Raw genomic sequence first — 19,949 nt, 5'->3', positions numbered from 1 at the left:
TGTGTTGGCGCGCCTATTCCGCCGCCCGGCCAAGCCGCATCTGCTCTGCATTCCATGGCCGTCTTGCAGATCCTCCAAGCGGACCTTCTTCGGGAATGGGATGAGAAAGGCAGGCACCCAGAGGCTGTTACAGATCTAAGGAGCGCGACGGACCTTGCCCTTCGCGCCACCAAAGATGCAGCTCAAGCCCTATGGAAGTGCATGGCCTCGCTGACTGTAACCGAGAGACACCTGTGGCTAACGCTAGCTGACATGGGAGAAGCTGAGTGCTCCACGTTCCAAAACGCGCCGCTCTCTCCGTCCGGTCTCTTCGGTTCCACGGTAAGTTGCATTGATGACCGTTTTTCGGAAGTCCAGAAACCCACCCAAGCCATGAATCTCTTCCTGCCTCGCCGCGCTAGCTCCTCTGCAGGCCGCCCACGTAACCAGCCTCCTGCACGAGCGTCTTCACAGCGCCCAGCTCAACAAAGCCAGACTTCCCAGCGTCGACAGGGCGGCCGCCCCAGATCGCGCTCAGACAGCCGCCGCAGACCGCCGCCCCCCCGCGGGCCTCGGCCTAAGATTGCGCTGAAACCTGAACAACCGAAGTCCTCCTAGCTTTGTTGAAAAAACGACGGCTCAGTCCCGCCGTGGCTGGACCACCGTCAAAGCTTCGCCCCCTGTCAGTCCCCTTCTCTCAGGCTACTACAGTGGTGAATTCAACAGCCAACAAGCCGGTGTTACTACCCGCTTGCCTGCACTCAAACGCCGTTTTCACGGTGACACAAAAAGATCTTGTAAAGAGCAAACATGTCTTATGTGTAGAAAATGTGCCCACAATCCAGTGTTCACCCCTACACACAAGCATTACACTTCCGTGTCCCTATCAGAGAGCAAACATGTCTTATGTGTAGAAAATGTGCCCACAATCCAGTGTTCACCCCTACACACAAGCATTACACTTCCCATGTTCCTATCAGAGCACACTCACATAAAGCGGGCCCAGCCCGCTCGAGTGTTAGAGTCAATAAACGGAGAGTCCCCTCTCTGCCCGCTCTGTCACACGGCCAGCAAACACCTCTCTATGTGTAAGTCCCGTGCCCGTGACTATGCTCACGCATCACTTAACAGATGTGACTCTTTCCCCATTCATCTCAATCGGGAAGTCACTCACAGAACAGCATGTCCCTGCTGTCTGCGAGCAGTCATGCATAAGCACAATAAGCACGCTCACACATTCTGTTCAGCCCGCTGTGTACGGCAATCAGGGCGACTTGGCCATTCACCCTCTAGCGTTACACTTCAAAGCGTGGGAAGCTATCCCAGGGATATGCAAATGGGTGTTAAGCACAATAAAACAGGGCTATTTGCTACAGTTCGATTGCCGCCCTCCCCGCTTCAGGGCGCGGCTCGAAACTACTGTGAACACGGAATAGCAAACCTTCTGTGCAAAAGGGCCATAGAGAGAGTGCCGCCGAGAGTGAGCGAGTCGGGGTTTTACAGCTGTTATTTTCTTGTCCCCAAGAAAGACGGCGGCCTCAGACCAATATTAGATCTCAGGGTTTTGAACAAGGTGCTTGCAAAAAGACTGTTCAAAATGCTTACAATCAGGAAACTCCTCGCACATGTGTGCCAGGGGACTGGTTTATTTCTCTCGATCTGAAAGATGCCTATTTTCAGATTCAGATAAATCCCCGTCACAGGCCATTCTTGAGATTAGCCTCGACGGTCAGGTTTATCAATACACCGTCCTTCCGTTCGGCCTGTCCTTAGCACCCGTACTTTCACGAAGTGCATGGATGTGGCGCTTCGCACCCCTGCGGAGTCAGGGCTTGCGAATTCTGAACTATTTGGACGATTGGCTGATTTTGGCACAGTCACATACGGAGCTTCTGTCTCACAGGACAGTTCTCCTCAGTCATCTGAACAGTCTGGGTCTTGCAGTCAATTGGACCAAGAGCTCACTACAGCCCAGTCAGGCAATTTCCTTCCTTGGAATAGAACTAGACTCTGTGGCAATGGCGGCTCGCTTATCTACACGGCGCCAGCGTCTTTTCAGATGAACAGCCTCACGCCTCTGAAAAAATTTCAGAGAGTGTTAGGTTACATGGCCTCAGCCGCAGCAGTACTTCAGCTGGGTTTACTGTGCATCGCCCGCTTCAGCATTGGCTAAACACCAGCGTCTCGCCGGGCGTGGGCCATGAGCCGCCAGCCGATCAGAGTGACTCAGACCTGTATATCAGCTCTGCAGCGGGCGGTGGCGAATGGTATCAGCGGGGAGTGACGATGGGAGCTGTATCTCGCCTGAAAAGTCATCTCGACAGGCAGCGTCCAACACGGGTTGGGGCTGCAGGGCTCGCCGGTTTTCGGCCTATGGTCAGTTCAGGAAAAGCTCCTTCACATAAATTGTCTGGAAATGATAGCGGTCGAGTGCGCGCTGCGTGCGCTTCCTCCCGGTCATTCAGGGTCACCACGTCCTGGTCCGTTCGGACAACAGATCTGTGGTATCCTATCTAAACCGTCAGGGCGGTGTCAGATCCAGGAACCTCTTCCATCTGACAAAACGCATACTAAGTTGGTCCCAGGGCCACCTGCGCTCGCTGAGGGCGACGCGCGTGCCAGGCCACCTGAGCGGCGGCCCAGACAGACTGTCCAGAGACAATGTTCCCCAGGGGAATGGTCCTGCACGCTCAAACAGTCCAGAAATTATGGCAAATATTCGGCAGAGCAGAGATAGACCTCTTGGCGTCAGAAGAGAACTCTCACTGCCCAGTATTTTTCTCAGCGAGGCGCAGCTGGCCCAGGACTGGCCCAACCGCCCGCTTTACGCCTTCCCTCCCGTCTCGCTATTGCCACAGGTAATGCAGAGGATCAGGAAGCAGCGTCACTCGGTGCTCCTCATAGCCCTGCGCTGGGAGAATCAGACATGGTTCCCGGAGCTTACGCAGCTGTCACTGACAGCCCGTGGCCCATCCCAGTGAGAGCAGATCTCCTCTCTCAAGCTCGCGGCACGATCTGGCATCCCCACCCAGAGCTGGGCGCTGCAGCGTGGGTGATCAGCGACTACCCGTCGCTTTGCCAGAAGGAGTAATGAACACTATCATACACGCTAGAGCCCCTTCCACGAGAAGACTCTATGCGTCCAAATGGTCGGTGTTTTCAAAATGGTGCACCGACAGAGGCCTGGACCCACGGACATGTGGGGTGTCGTCACTGCTCGTGTTTTTACAAGAGCTGTTGGATAAGGGTAGATCCCCATCCATGCTCAAAGTGTACGTGGTGGCCGTCGCGGCTTTCGCCGAACCCCTGCACGGCCAGTCACGGGGAAAAAACGAGCTGGTCATCCGCTTCCTCAGGGGAGCTAGAAGGATGAACCCCGCGCCCCCATCGGTTCCTATCTGGGATCTTTCTGTAGTTCTCGAAGCTATGAAAGCCCCCTTTCGAACCGCTTGAATCCGTGGATTTGAAATACCTTTCACTCAAATCCGTTTTCTGACTGCCCTGTCATCAGTTAAGCGTGTGGGAGACCTTCCGCAGCTGTCTGTCAGCGCTGCGTGTATGGAGTTTGGACCAAGTGACTCCAAGGTCATTTTAAAGCCTAGACACGGCTATGTCCCCAAGGTGATCGGTACTCCTTTCAGAGCACAGATTATTTCCCTATCGGCTCTGCCAGCATCCGATAGTGAGCGACACAAATCTCCTTTGCCCGGTCAGAGCACTGAGATTGTATACTGCGCGCTCCGCCTCTTTCAGGCAGCTGAGCAGCTTTTCGTTTCGTTCGGAGGCGCACCAAGGGACTCGCCACCTCGAAACAGACACTGTCTAGATGGATAGTGGGCGCTATTGCTGCAGCGTGCGGCGTCGAAAGACCTGCCATGCCCGTTAGGCATTAGGGCTCACTCCACCAGAGGCATGGCCTCCTCGTGGGCATGGTCCAGCGGGATTTCCATTCACGACATATGTGTGGCAGCGGGCTGGGCTTCCCCCTCCACCTTTGTCAGATTTTACAATCTGGAAGTGCCTGCTCTGCAGGCAAAACTACTAGCGGTTTAATACGCTACAGCTCCCCTGGTGAGCTGCACTAATGGGACACATTCCACACAGACCGGCACCGCCGCTCTGTTTCCCTTCCCACTATGTGCTTATGTATCACACACACACTGACCCGCACTCTTGCCGGCCAAATATTATTTCCCCACTCACAAGGGCTCCCCGGGTCCCCCACCCCCTGGGGCTCATGCAGTGGATGCTTGGCGCTACGGCGTTGACAATGGGTTCCGTGGCGTAAGCTAGCTTACATATCTGAGAGAACCTCTCGTAAGAGAACGTCTCGGTTACCTCACGTAACCTCGGTTCTCTCTATATGAGGGAGCAGTATTGCGTAGCTGGCCGTGCTTTCGCGCCACGGCGATTTTCAGCTTCATTCAATGAAAACCAGGGTTCCAGCCTACGAACTGCGCTTATATGCACCCTAGCCACGGCCGTTCTGGCGGGCTTTGGGACAGTGAGCTGGCGCCTCTCATTGGAGCGAGTTCACGCTAAGTTCGTCTATAGGCTGCAGCAGTTGCCGCAGAGCAACCAATGAGCTCGCTAGCTAGCCCGCTCAAGGTCTGCAGTTGCTGCACTGCGTTGACAAATGATACAAAATTAAGGATAATTTTTTGGCTTCAATATCTCAGAAAAGATTAATCTTTCCCGTAGCGTAAGCTAGCTTACGCAATACTCGTTCCCTCATCTCGAGAGAACCGAGGTTACGTAGGTAACCGAGACGTTTTATTGCTCAGAAGTTCCTCTTTCAGCGCTCTAGAGGTTTAATGGAGTTCTCATTATGTTTCTTTGAAGTATCAACTTTTTTCTCAGATGTTTCTGCTAAAATTCCTTAGTATAAAAAAATAAACACAAATGAGACAATGTTTGACATACAGTAAGAATGCATGGTTATGCAATGAATGTGGACAGCATCTAGCTCAGATAACTTAATCTTGGAAGAATTTGATGACAATCTAATTAGGTAAAGTTTGTCTAGACGAACTTTGATGATGGGTTGACAAAGCATTGTGTAAAATAGTTTTAAAGTTTGGAAGTTTAAAGCAGACAGACACAGACAAAACGTCCAACAGACAGACATTGCAGTGGTTTCCAGGCTGTTCTGGCTAGTTGCTCGGAGTTTCTAATCTGTCAACAATTTAGCTGAATGTTAGGGTGTTTTGGTTTGTTGTTAGGTGTTGTTATGGTGTTTTGGCTGGTTGCTAGGCATTGCCAGGCTGTTCGTGGTATTTGCTATGTTGTTGTGAAAGGTTGCTAGGTGTTTCCAGGCTGTTCTGTCTAGTTGCTAGCTCTGATTGTTAGGGCGTTTTGGTTGCCTGTTAGGTTTTGTTTTTGCATTTTGGTTGGTTATGGTATTCTGCTTTAAACTTCAAAACATTAAAATTATTTTAAACAATGCTTTGTCAACCCAACATAAAAGTTAATCTAGACAAACTTTACCCACCTAGTTTGTCATCAAATTCTTCCAAGATTAAATTATCTGAGCTAGATACTATCCCATTCATTTTATAGCTATGCATTCTTACTGTATGTCAAAAATTGTCTCAACAAAGGAATTTTAGAAGAAACATCTGAGACAAAGTTGATGCTTCAAAGAAACACAATGAGAACTGATTACTAGCTGAATGCTAGGGTTTTTTAGCTGTTTGCTTCTGTAGGGTGTTTTGCTAGGTGATGCCAGGTTGTTCTAGCTGTTTTGGTTGGTTGCTAGGGTGTTGTTTAAGATTGCTAGGTGTTTCCAGACAGGTCTTGCTAGTTGCTAGGTGTTGCAAGGCTGTTCTAACTTATTGCAAGAGCGTTTTGGTTGGTTGCTAGGCATTGTCAGTTTTTCAGGGTTTTTTGGCAGGTTGCTAGGCATTGCCAGGCTTTTTTAGCTGTTTGCTAGCATGTTGTGAAAGGTTGCTATGGTTCTGGCTAGTTGCTAGGTGCTGACAGGCTGTTCTAGCTGATTGCTAGGGTGTTTTGTTTGGTTGCTAGGGTGTTCTGAAAGGTTGCTAGGGGGTTTTCAGGCTGTTCTAACTTGTTACTAGATGTTTCCAGACTGTTCTAGCTGATTGCTAGGGTGTTTTGTTTGGTTGTTAGGGTGCTGTGAAAGGTTGCTAGCTGCATCTAGGCTGTTATGGCTAGTTGCTATGTGTTGCAAGGCTGTTCTAGCTGATTGCTAGGGTGTTCTGGCTTGTTGCTAGGCATAGATTTGGTGTTTGGCTTTTTGATAGTTAGAGTTTGAATAGTCATTGTCAGTTTAAACATTCTGTCAATGCAAGTGTATAGGATTTTGGGGATTTCCAATTATCCATTATGGGAAAACCATTAGTATGATCAGTTGGAAATGTCATAGCAACCTGAGTCTGAACAGAGCTTTTCGATAGTTACATTTGGTCTTTGTTTACAGAGTTTAGAAAAACCCTAAAACAAGTCTTTAGAATAAAACTATGTTGTCTTTGTCACGCTTATTATTGTGTATACGTTTGATAATTTTATTTTGTATTCTTGTCTCATCTACTTTGTTGAGAATTAGATCTCTTCTGAAACTCTAGAGGAGACCTAAGTAAGATTACTAAGGCTTTTGTCTAAGAAGATAAGTCAGAGAAGCAGTAGACTTACTGCAAGCAAGTCTCAATTTATTCTACATATAATCTCACTGGTGTCTAGGTGAGACAATTGAGATATTAACAAGATATAATTTGTGATTTTACTCTCCTACAGGGAAAAAAAAAAAAACTTGGGTCCACGGCGGTTGTCACAGAGGGCTGATCACCCAAATCTGATAAAAGAACACGATTGTCTCTTGGCTGATCTTACAGCTTCATCACATACAAAATCAATGAGCCTCACAGGAGAAGAAACCAATTAGCTGCATGTCCCATTCAGCCCTGTTGCTCGGTTACACACCCTCTCTGCATTTTAATGCAGGTCCCTCATCTACCTGTTCCTCACGCAAGAGCTCTTATGGGTGAGACAGAAGTGAGATGAGAAGATTTCGCTGACAGCAAATTCGTACGTCAAAACACATTAATGTTAGAGGCTGTTTTGCATTCACAGGATTGAGAGTGCTTTAAAAGTTGGGAAGTGTGTCTGTAAGGAGAAAAATATGAAATGGAAAGGTCTGTTCACTTGCTGTTTTTTTGGAGGAGCCTCAAAGGAACTCCCTAAAGGAGGTCCTGGTCTCCGTAGTGAGCAAATAACACTAGATGTTCTTTAGCAGTCGGAGTAAGCATAACCTTGAGGATTATGTCCCCTTGGTGTCTGTAAACCTCTCAAATATTCACAGCTTGAAGTGTTATAAGATCCAAAACCCTAATTCTCTCAGGCTACCATGCAACAGTTCTTTATTGTTTGGAAAGAAGGTATAAAGTAGTACTGCTAAAGTTATCATTCCAACTTACGAGATTAGTTATATTTAATGCCGTTAAATGTATTTATTGTAGAAAATTGAAGGAATGGCTTAATGCCTTAACTGTTCGGACCAAGAGTATGTTTATCGGTAAGTAATGGAGAAGCATCTTTTTAAGCTAATATTTATTTTGATGCCACATTTTATTTGAAGTAACTGAAAACAAGGCTGTGAGGGATATAAGTATATTTCAATAAGTTGTACTATCTTAAGGTTCTAGACTAGAATTTTTAAAAAGTAAAGTGGAATTACTTTGAGGTCAAGAGGTCAACACCAACATGCACAACAGTACAACATATTGAACAGATTGTACATCTATCCTTTACAGCTTAGTTTTCATATGTGACAAATGGCAATTTCAAGTTGACTTTTGGGTGAAACTGCATTAAAATGGAAAGTTCTACATCTTGAAAGGACGTAAATGGATATTTAGGTGCACATTTCAGGAAATACAAAGTATGAGATTAATCACTTTTTTTTTTTAATCTATTGATTAATAAAGATCTCATTGACCTATGGTCAAAACAAAGAGTAGGTCAAAAGATTTGCTGCTGAAATCGTTCTGATTACCGAAATTCAAATTAAGGCACCCTGAAGCTTGAAGTGTTGGTGAACGTATTGGCATGTGTGAGCTCCAGTTTCCGGGTGCAATGTCCACAGAGTGCCGCCAAAAGCGAGTTGTATTTTTAGTTGTGGATGGATGGATGGACGGACCGAAAAGAAAACTGTTTGACTATCCGGACTGTTTTCTTTTTATCCAGATGGTGGTTGGTTAGTTGGTTTTGGGGATTTTCTATTGGGGAAAACTGATCAGTTCCAAAATACATAGCAACCCAAATCCAAACAGAGCTTAGTGGATGTCGTTAAAAAGCTATTGAAACAGTTACAATTAATAATTATGTCATGGTCATAGAGATGTCCAGATACTGGTATCGGAATCAGGTCGGATACCACACTTATGTACTTGTACTTGTATAAAAATGCTCAGATAACCAAATGATACCATCTGACATATGAATGTCATTATGTATACATTCAGTGCACAAATTAAAATCACGTCATGTCCTAATTTGATTATTAAACTGCAAAGGCTGAAATTTAATGAGATAAATATATCATTTGCATGTGTTGCACACTTCAAATGTGAGTGCTTGTGAATGTGTGGAGTTGTGTGAGCTAAAGTGCTCATACTTTTTAGAGTTCCTTTGCTCATACATGGAAATGTCATGCCTTTTGTGGTTTAATAATCACATTGGGTCATGTAGTGACTTGCTTTTCCGGAGGAGAGAAGCTACCAGCAAAAACATAAAGAAAAAGGGTTACTATTGTAACCATTGGCTTCAAAATAAAAGATTCTGCCAAAATAAAGTGCAATTTAAATGGAAAAATATCACTACTGTATACTGTAGTTATGTGACATTCAATGTAATACTACTACTACTAAAACAATCAATAGTAATTGCATAATATTTTAGGCAGTGTCTCACATTTGTAATGCTCTGATACACAGCTCTTTATTTGACAAAATTAACTACAATGTATTTTTGATTGTGCTGTAAGGTTCTGTATAAAAGCTCTTAGAAAGTGTCCTTTATTGACAGTACTTGAAAGGCTGCTCAGCAAGTAAGAAGCCACTGCAAATGAATGAAATGAACAAAATGACTTAAATAAAGATTTGTTCATTTTGCTGAACGAGACGCAAAGATCCAAGTCAGCAAAATTATTCAATCTTCCCATCATTACCAAGAGGCGCCAAAAACAAGTTTTTTTAGTAGGGCTGTCGATTTAAAAAAATTTACGCAATTAATCGCACCATAGTAAGGAAGATTCCTGAGAATTGCAAGCTTGTAGTACCAACTGTTTACTCCAGAGGGCAGTAAGTGAAATTTCAGCTGTATGAGCAACGCACAGTTTATACAGTGAAGAAAACACTTCAGTAGGCAGAACAACACAAACATGCATTACATTCTTGCGTTCAAAACACTTGAAGGAGCGCAAATGCGAACTAAGGGATCTCAAGATGTGTTTAAAGATTGAGCATTAAACTATATTTAACTTGAAACAGTGAACTAAACATTTTATGTTTATGATGCGACGCACCCGAGACGCCGAGAATTATATATATATATATATATATAATTTTTAAATATTTAAAGATAACTAAGTATAATTATATATTGATATAAATATGAATAATCTTAATATATTGAATTATTGTTATATGAGGGGCTTTCTCAGCAAATATTTGTATATGCGATTAATCACGATTAATTAATCGAGACACCATGTAATTAATTCGATTCAAAATTGTAATCGATTGACGGCCCTAATTTTTTGTCTTTTGACTAGAACCTGTGTCTTGGTAATCAGTAACACTAAAGGGAAATGTGTTCACCTGTGATTTGATGCAAAAATGTCTGATGGTGTATGGTGCTTGTCAGTAATTTGGCTGAATGTGGTTGATTTCAAGATACACAAACATGTTGATTTCCTGTGTGAACATGTTGATGAAATCAAGTCCCTGTATACGTTAAATATTTCACTCTACAATCAGTCACATTATGGATGTGAAATAATTTGCGAGTGACATTTTCATGTCAAAATTTTATTCAAAACTTTTGAAAGGAATTGAGGCACAGGTTAATTGAGGTTAATCACATTACTGGGTGTATTATAGGACTAATATAAAGATTTAACTGTTTTTGGTCAAAACACGTCTAGTACTTGTTATTTTATATTTAAAGGTGAGATGTCATGTTAATCCCAGTTGGCATTGGCAGAAATGAGAGGACCATGGCACGTTTGTGTGTGTACTATATTTAAACTACATAGTAAAACCTGAGATCACCAATCTTGTGGGGGCCAGCCAACGGTCCTCACAAGGGAAATGTTTTATTAAACATACTAAATTATGTTTTTTGGAAAATTATTAAATGCAAAATGGTTTCTGTGAGGGTTAGGTTTAGGGGTAGGTTTGGGGATAGAAATTATTGTTAGATTTGTATAAAATCCATAAAATGCATGGAAGTCTATATGAGAGCCCCCACAATGATATACAAACGAGAGAGAGAGAGAGAGAGAGAGAGAGAGAGAGAGAGAGAGAGAGTGAGTGTGTGTGTGTGTGTGTGTGTGTGTGTGGGTGAGATATCCTAACTCCAGGTGTCTCTCCCCTGCTGTCAGAGCAGCTGCTCAAATGGACAGGAAGGACCAAAGGGGCACAAACCTATTTGAGCTCATTTATAAAATTGCAACATTGGGCAGTTAAAGTCCCTGTGTCCTCTGTCTTAATGTCTTCATGACTCATTACTTCACTTCCTGTATAAGCCACTACATTTTGAAGAAACGGACAATACATACCTGTAAAATACTGAACCACACCATGCTTTACAATAAAATACTGATCAATATCTCTCTGTACACCCTAAATGTCAGTGAGACAAAACTACATTTCAAGTTAGGGGTTTGTTAAAATCCCTAACCCTAAATATGAGCAATAATAATAGTGATATTTGCCTTGGCAGGAACCACTAATTATGGTGCACATACTGTGTTGTGTTCTTGCATGAAGGCCTCCACCTCTTTGAAGCCATTTGATTGTAAAAAGAGCTTTGAACTTGTTTTTTTTTTTTCACCACAATAAACAATTTGAGCTCCTCTGTATGACCCACACACTCTGAGCCCTTTCCTTCCTGTTGGAAGATTGTCAGAATGTCAGAAACTCTCTCTATTTTGTTTTCTCTAAATACATGCCTCCTTTTTGTATTGACATCCTTGCAAGCACTTACATGTTCTTTCTCCTCAGACTTCCTGGTTCCGTTTCAGTCCACTTAAAGCCTCTAGCAAGCTGTAAGAAACAAGAAAACAATATGTCCATCACTTTTCAAGCTGATCATGAAGGTTTCTGTCACCAGGTAATTCATCCCTGTTGTGGTAATCGATAAAAGATAGGATGAAACTAAACAAATTGGGAAAGGAAAAGATTTGTTTTATCACCAATATTGCTTTTATATGAATAGTGTTTGGTTGGTAAAATTTGGTGGAAGTGACTGAAAAGACTTTACCATGAACAACTTTCACGAAAAGAATCGTTGACGCGTTGTGGGAAGGTTCCTTTATTTGTTAACTTGCGCCGCCCTGACATCTAGTGGAAGATAGATAACATTACATTTTCTGCAGTCAAGATTCAAGAACATTGTGTAAGACACTTCTTTTATCACAAAAATATAATTTCAAAATACTATTGTGCATTTTAAATTTGCATTAATATGGTAAAATAATTTTTATTTTGCTGACAATATATAAAAAAATAAAAACAATAATGCTGAAAAATTGTTTATATCTTTTTACGTTTACGTTTTGTGGGTGTCTTTAATTTGTAATAATTTTTTTTCATCCTATATAATATTTTAATCAACTATGTTAATCCAGATTTTTAAGATGCAATCAAAATTAAGCGCTATTATGGTTATAGAATAATAGTTTTAATATAAGCTGTAATACACTCACTTTACACTAGATGTCACCAGAGTCACAAAACAAAAACTTCAAGGCTCTTCTTCTCTGTCAACTAAGTGTTACTACTTTTTAATCCTTCATTTGTTTCTCTACAATCTGTTCAACCTCTGGGGAAGAACAGCTCATTGGATAAATAGGTGTTATTTATACACGTTTTGCTATTTATACAATATATTACAATACTAGAATGTATAACAGTAAAGACTTACATGTCACATTGTTCTGCCTTCGAATTAAATAAAAAAAACAACTATTAAATATCTGTTAAGTCATAGGTTGTTCTGAAGATCCATATCAATTAAACCGTTACATTATAAGACACGGCAAACATTGTTTTGTTTATTTAAAGTGGACATCCTTGAGTTTTCTGTTATACCAAATAATTGTTACTAATACATCGAGTTGCCACAGTATGCAATAGACTGGCATGTCTTAAGGTAAATATTAAGTCAAAAATGGCAAAAAAGATTCGTCTTTCTCTAGAAACTCGTCAGTTAATCATCATTTTGAGGAATGAAGGCTATACAATGCTTGAAATGGCCAAAACACTGAAGATTTCATACAAAGGGGTACACTACAATCTTCAAAGACAAAGGATAACTGTCTCTAACAAGGACAGAAAGAGATGTGGAAGACCAGATGTACAACTAATCAAGAGGATAAGTACATCAGAGTCTCTAGTTTGAGAAATAGACGCCTCACATGTCCTCAGCTGACGGCTTCATTGAATTCTACCCGCTCAACACCAGTTTCATGTACAACAGTAAAGAGAAGACTCAGGGGTTCAGGTCTTATGGGAAAAAGCCACTTTTGAAACAGAAAAACAAAAAAGAAAAGGTTCGAGTGGGCAAAGAAACACAGACATTGGACAACAGATAATTGGAAAAGAGTGTTATGGATCTTAAACCCCATTGAGCTTTTGTGGGATCAGCTAGACTGTAATGTGCACGAGAAGTGCCCGAGAAGACAGCCACATCTATGGCAAGTGCTACAGGAAGTGTGGGGTGAAAGGTCAAGTGCTACAGGAAGTGTGGGGTGAAAGGTCACCTGAGTATCTGGACAAACTGACCGCTAGAATAACAAGAATCTGCAAAGTTGTCATTGCTGCACATGGAGGATTTTTTGATGAGAAATCTTTGAAGTAGTTCAAGAAGTTCTGAAAAAAAAAAAATAATAATTCAAATTGTGATAGTAATTTTTCACATTATTAAGGTCTAACTATACATTGTGATCAGTTGAATGCCACATTGGTGAATAAAAGTGGCATTTCTTTTCCATAAGAGCAAAATCTGTACATTATTCCAAACTTTTTGCCGCCAGTGTATAGTAGTATTATTAAAGAATACTTATATGGTAAACATAAATAAATTAATTTATATCTTTATATTTGTAGCCCAAACCTTGAACATCTAATAGTGTGTGTGTATATATATATATATAAAATAAAATATATAATACTTAATAAAATTGATTTTAAATAACATAAAATGACTAAAATGCTTTATAAAATAATCTAATAAAATAATAATACAATGTATAGAATATTACAAAATAATTTATATTATAGTTAAAATATTGTATTTTAATAAAAAAAAATATTTGTTCTTATAAATTGCGTAAACATGCTTCTTAAATCTTAAATGAATTGTTTCTTAAATGAATAGACTATATATAGATCAGGTCAGTCAGTTTTATTTGTGTTGTGCTTTTCACAACACACATCCTTTAAACAGTTTACAGAAAATGATGCTGTAATGTCTTAAAGTGCTCATTAAGCAGTTTAAATGAAACTATTGTAATAAACTAATAAATTAATTATTATAATGCAATATGAATAGAACAAGATATATTTTAGTAAAACAAATATGTTTGTTATGTTTTGTAGTCACCAAACACTATGATTATTTAATTAAAGACGTATTTATAGTATATCATGCCCACATTAATAGATGTTCATCATATGGGCTAATATATAATATAATATAATACCTAAAATAACAATACAATTCATTTTAAATAATTTAAAATCTATTATTATAAACTTAAAATATTTCTAAAGAATTTCTATTATATTGACAGAACAACATATTTTATTTTAAAACAAATTGTTATTATATGAACACGTTCTTATTGTAACAAGTTCCCCATGCACCAAACACTACAGTGATTATAAAATAGAATATAAAATATTCTTAAATAATAAATATTATGTATTAAATCAATAATAATAAATATGAATAATAAAAAAATATTATTATTATTTTATAGATTTTTTTGTATTATTATTATTTCATAAAATAAAACCTTTGTTTTTGTAACAATACATGCTTATTGTATCATGTTTTACTACAATGCAATGACAAATATATATATCATATTCTTTTTTCTGGCGATTATGATGTACATGGCCTGAGGTTGCAAATCGTGTTGTGGTGTGACTTTCTGAACTGGTGTCTCCGTGCTTCGCCTCTCCAGTGTGGGAGGAGTTCAGTCACATTTGTATTCCACACACACACACACACACACACACACACACACACACACACACACACACACACACACACACACACACACACACACACACACACACACACACACACACACACAGCAGTGCGTTTGCTTCAGTGCATGTGCTGCTGCTGATCTGGCGCGGTGCGGGAATCCTCCGTATCAGCGTCGGCTTGTGTTATCTCTACTGAGGACACGCCTCGCTCCTTGACCTTACCGTCTCGGATTTACGCGGTGTGAGGGACATATCTGATCGGGATATTCATACGTACATGGTACTGGACCGATAAACGGAGGTCTGCAGCACAACCCATCCTCTAATATTACGATCACAGGAGGTAAACCCAACGCCCTTCCCAGACCGACCGTGTATACCTGCCTCGGATGATGTGTAATGGAGATAGAAAATGCTTTTATGTGTTAATGTTTTTTTTTAGGATAAGCAGAGCTCCAGTGTTTCACTGACACATTAAGTGCGTCTACTGTGAGCGGTGTGGCCGATTGTGCGTTTTATGGATCACCTTATGGGATCATGACTTGATCTTTTTTTTCATAATTATTAAAGTTATCCCAGTTTGGAAGCATATTAACGAATGGAACTGGAGAAATTACTGCCTTAAACCATTAAGCTGGTCCTCAAATTCTCGGAGAGACATTGCCTTTCCAGATAAGAGAGGTTGCCATGTGATTTATTGATTTTCATATATTTGTCATAAGATGGGGAACGGTTTCTCCAACATTGCTGCATTCCAGTCCTTGCACATTGTGATGCTTGGCTTGGATTCGGCTGGGAAAACCACAGTACTCTACCGCTTAAAGTTTAATGAATTTGTCAACACAGTTCCCACCATTGGCTTCAACACTGAGAAGATCAAACTCAGCAATGGCAACGCCAAGGGAATCAGCTGTCATTTCTGGGATGTCGGTGGCCAGGAGAAGTTGAGACCTTTGTGGAAGTCCTACAGCCGGTGCACAGATGGTATTATTTACGTGGTGGACTCCGTAGATGTTGACAGACTTGAAGAAGCCAAAACAGAACTGCATAAAGTCACCAAATTCGCAGAGAACCAAGGAACTCCTCTCCTGGTGATTGCCAATAAGCAGGACCTTCCCAAATCTCTCACGGTTAATGAGATCGAGAAGCACCTGGCGCTCCATGAACTCAGTCCATCCACAACCTACCACGTCCAACCGGCCTGCGCCATCATAGGCGAGGGACTCCATGAAGGCATGGACAAACTATACGAGATGATCGTCAAAAGAAGAAAATCACTGAAGCAGAAGAAGAAACGATAAAAAGTTGTGGACTTGTGTTGAGAGTACAATTTGGATTTGGATTTGGATTGTTAACTCTCAAAATGTTGAAATGAAAGATATGACGGGTGTTGCCTTGGTGTGCAAGAATTGCTAACACATTATGATAGCTTTCACCATTGATTTTAATGAATATATCACTCAAAAGATCATTAGTTGATGTGCATTCGTATTGTTGGAAATGTCATTAAACTTTGATTTAATATGTTTTGATAAATAGTCACATTTGAACGCGCATGAACGCCAATTTGAACAGCGATTTGTTTAAAATTTCGTAGGTTGATTTCTGCGAAAAGTGTGAACACAGTACGTTTACATGCACTTTAAAAGTCTGATTTCAGTCGAACTAAATCTATAATCATTTTAAAATGTCAAATATATGCCAAGTCCAATTTCTTCGCAATTTTCTGGATGTTAAAATACTTTCTCTTATCCCAGTTTAATTAGCAGAGAACAATATAAGTACATTTTTAGTAGGTTGATTTCCACCGCAAGTGTGAACACGCAGTACGTTTACATTAGCTTTAAAAGTTCGATTTCATTCGCACTAAAACAATCATTTGTCTTTTTAAAATTTAAATGCTTTAGTCCAACTGAAATCGTACCAGTCCAGTTTTTATGAAGTCGAACTAACTGACTTCGATAACGAGATTGTAGCTTGGCTTCGTCCAGCATGTATACATGGAAATTTTTACGAAGTCGGACTAACTGACTTTGATAACGAGATTGTAGCTTGGCTTCATCCAGCATGTATACATGGAAATTTTTGCGAAGTCATACTAACAGACTTCGATAACGAGATTGTTGCTCGGCTTCGTCCAGCATGTATACACGTACATTTTTGCGAAGTCATACTAACAGACTTCGATAACAGGATTGTAGCTTGGCTTCATCCAGCATGTATACACATTAATCAGAACTCAATTGGACTCGGCGTTGTGCACATGCTTCAAAATACACATATTTAACCTGCCGCATTATGTCATGCATACTTTGACAGACAGCTGAAGAATATTGTTCAACTACAGAAAAAATGGCTATATCTCGATTTTAAACACGCATGAAGACGTACTGACTGTGGCTTTATGGCGCTATCAAAATATTGCTGTTTGTTTGTGCATTCTGACCAACCCAACACAAAAACATTGCCTCAACCAATGGCGTGAGTTTGGCACGTGAGATACCCGTTTATCCGACCAATAGAAGATGGATGGTCTGTTCGGGAAACCTGTTTAAAACATTCATTATAATAAATTTGGTGGCGCAGAAATGACACATTTCACCCTTATGCGTTATATGTTTGTTAATGACTTATTAGTGAAAGTTATTATAAAGTGTTAGCCAAGATGAATAATACGCATATATAAAATGAACCAAAAACAAATTAAATAAATAAACAAAATATAAAGAAAACATAGAACTTGCCAATCATTTAAAACATTAAAATAAGAGAAAAAAAATGGGCCGGACCCATATTGCTGCTTGATATTAACCCCATAATTATTGCTTCAAATTTAATTGCTTGCCTGTAATCGCTTTGAAGAGACCTAATATGAAAAATACTTTTGTTACAAAGTCATTCCTTAAATAAACTGAATGCGATGTTGATGTTTAACACTTACATGCACCTATACATAAAATGAAACATTGTATGTTTCGGTTGCCATTATATTATTAATTCCTTTTGTTTTTCCTGCATAACTAGCAGTGCATTGAACCATGCCTACAGTTCCTGTTGCACCAGAGTGGTTTATACACACTATGTTTTCTTTTTATTTTTGTCTTCCTGGCTTTCTTTTTATAAAGTGGTTGAAGTACCTACACAGGCCTGAAACGTGAAAGGATACATTTGTTTTAATGAAATGCTACTATTTACTTTACAATCAGAGGTTGTGTATTATGAAACCATGTTGTGAAATGAAGACTGTTTATGCATATGATGCCAAAACTATTCCAACTAAATTATACCGAAATATTATCAGAATACTTTTGTTTTGCATTTTATTTGAAATACATTTATGAGAAAGAAAAAATGAAGGAAAAATCCTTTATCGTTGTGTGTAATTTTTACAGTTAAATGCTTTCTGTTATCACAGTTTAATCTGGAGAGACAACTATAAGTAACCATTTGTAGGGGGACTTTCTGTATTTGTGCAATGGAAGATGGGCGGAGTGTTTGGGAAACCTTTTTGAAAGCAGTTATTATTTTTGCAATTTCATTTGGTACCACTAGTGGCACACTTTAGCTTTAATTTAAAACTTGTTTATGTCACCAAATTGCTTTTGAAATGTAGTTAGAGTACAATATTCTGGGCTTTCCCTCAATAGTCAGCATTATTTTGGGCAGTGAGCCTGTTTTCTGTAATTAAAGTGGCAGTCTGGTACAACAGCCATCACCCATAATTCCCTGTGCTGTCAGATCTACATGATTTCACTTTGTGCTGGGCGACTATAATCCTTTTTATTTAGTTCCAGGCTGTCAGGGGCCCACACGTGCATGCGTTTGAGTATGACACACTCACGGGACCGGGATAATGACCCTTTAGCACTCAGCTTGATTGGAAATGGATATTAATAGTAGAGCTCGCCCATTGTGTAATTAGTAAAAAGCCACAGAAATCCCTCTGATGGGAGTATGAAGGGCCCAGAAACCCACAACGCAACACCTGGTGGGTGGGAATGCACTGACATACACTGTCAATAAATGACACAAACGTCAATATACTGGCTTGTATTGAGTGTGATTTAAAATTAAATTGACTTTTTACCAGGCTGTGCTGCGGTTTGTAAATTATAGTTATTTTTAAACATTAAATGGGGAAACTTTTGCATGCAAGTTCAGCATCACGCTACACTGCAATTTAGAAAACAAAACACTTTTATTCTGGAAGAGGCCTGCTTTTTCATTTGAGAAGACACTTATGATTGTGTCAAGGTATTTTGACCTTTGACCTCAAGAAAACTTTGATTAAAAAATGCATGATATTTGTGAAAAAGAAAACATTCTTGAAAATCATGTATGTGCCAAATAAGGAAAATTTTTGATTACTAAGATTACATTACATTTCTATGAACATACCTTACAATCTTCCTAAACGATTCCAAGCATAAACTCTAGGCCACAATAAAAGAAAAAGTTTCTGAATAATACCGAAACTCACAGTGGAAAAATGAAATGGACAGTTCATCTGAACATTAACCTTTTTTTAAACCTACCCCATGGTGAGGGACAGAAAGTGCTGTTTCTGGAGCAGCAGGTAATGGACTCCTATAAATAAACCATAATAATTAATGCGGCACCCAATGGAAATTTTACGAGATTCCAGAAACAGGGATGCTGAGCGTTGATTGAGCTGTTTGTGCTTATAAATGTTTTATAAGATTGAAATAGATTACTGTTCATCATTGTTTTGATGTTAATCTAATATGAGGTCAGTATCTGGACAGGTTAAGCAATTAATCAGAACATGTGATTTAATATGTTCAGAAACACTTTCTATTTACAGTGAATAAGTCTTATTTTGTTCTCTTATCATACTTGTTGACGGATTACTCATGTTGTTATTTATGGAAATGTGGCCATATCTGATCTTATCAGTAAACAAAACTTAAACAAGACTTGTGCGAAGATTGTTAACTACAACTAACAGAGAAATACTGCAATAAAAAAACAACAACAGGTGTATAACAAAAAAAAAAACAGTAATTAACATTAAAGTTAACATTAACTGCCGTAATTATGGTACTTTGGTAGAAACTGTGGATACCATGGTACATTTTATCATTAGACTACTAACGTTAGCAAAAATAAATCAGTGCTGAATAAGTTTGTGGCTTTTAGTCATTTCAATAATGAGTCAATGGCAAGACCAGTTTACACTAATGATACACTAATGATTTTATTTAAAATTATGCATATTGCAATTTTTTTTTTAATGACGATTATATATTTGCGTTCTTGCGCTAAAAAAAGCTAGACGCCACGCCATGAAAACAGCAGAACAGAGGTGTTTCGAAATGCATTTTTGAATAGTTAAAGTACTTTTTAACTTGACATGGCATCTAAATATTGCGCACTCCTGCACGAGACACTAAAAAACACAGCAAGACGGTCAACGGTCAAAGATGTCCGGCCAAAAATCATCCTTAAGTGACTTTACAGCAGAATATTCAAATGCTTAAGTTTCAGGTG

The 19,949-nt window shown here is 39.9% G+C and overlaps 1 protein-coding gene across 1 annotated transcript; it reads left to right on the top strand.

Annotated features, from left to right (window-relative positions):
* Nucleotides 1–14,536: 14,536 nt before the first annotated feature.
* On the top strand, nucleotides 14,537–18,585 carry arl4ca (ADP-ribosylation factor-like 4Ca). The gene is made up of 2 exons (XM_052123821.1): nucleotides 14,537–14,781; nucleotides 14,881–18,585. Exon 2 carries the CDS (start codon nucleotides 15,161–15,163, stop codon nucleotides 15,737–15,739), a length of 579 nt encoding a protein of 192 aa, XP_051979781.1. The 5' UTR covers nucleotides 14,537–14,781; nucleotides 14,881–15,160; the 3' UTR covers nucleotides 15,740–18,585.
* Nucleotides 18,586–19,949: the final 1,364 nt, after the last annotated feature.

Source organism: Xyrauchen texanus, chromosome 50, assembly GCF_025860055.1.
Source record: "Xyrauchen texanus isolate HMW12.3.18 chromosome 50, RBS_HiC_50CHRs, whole genome shotgun sequence".
Taxonomy (NCBI): Eukaryota; Metazoa; Chordata; class Actinopteri; order Cypriniformes; family Catostomidae; genus Xyrauchen; species Xyrauchen texanus.
This window is presented reverse-complemented; position numbering and strand designations above follow the sequence as displayed.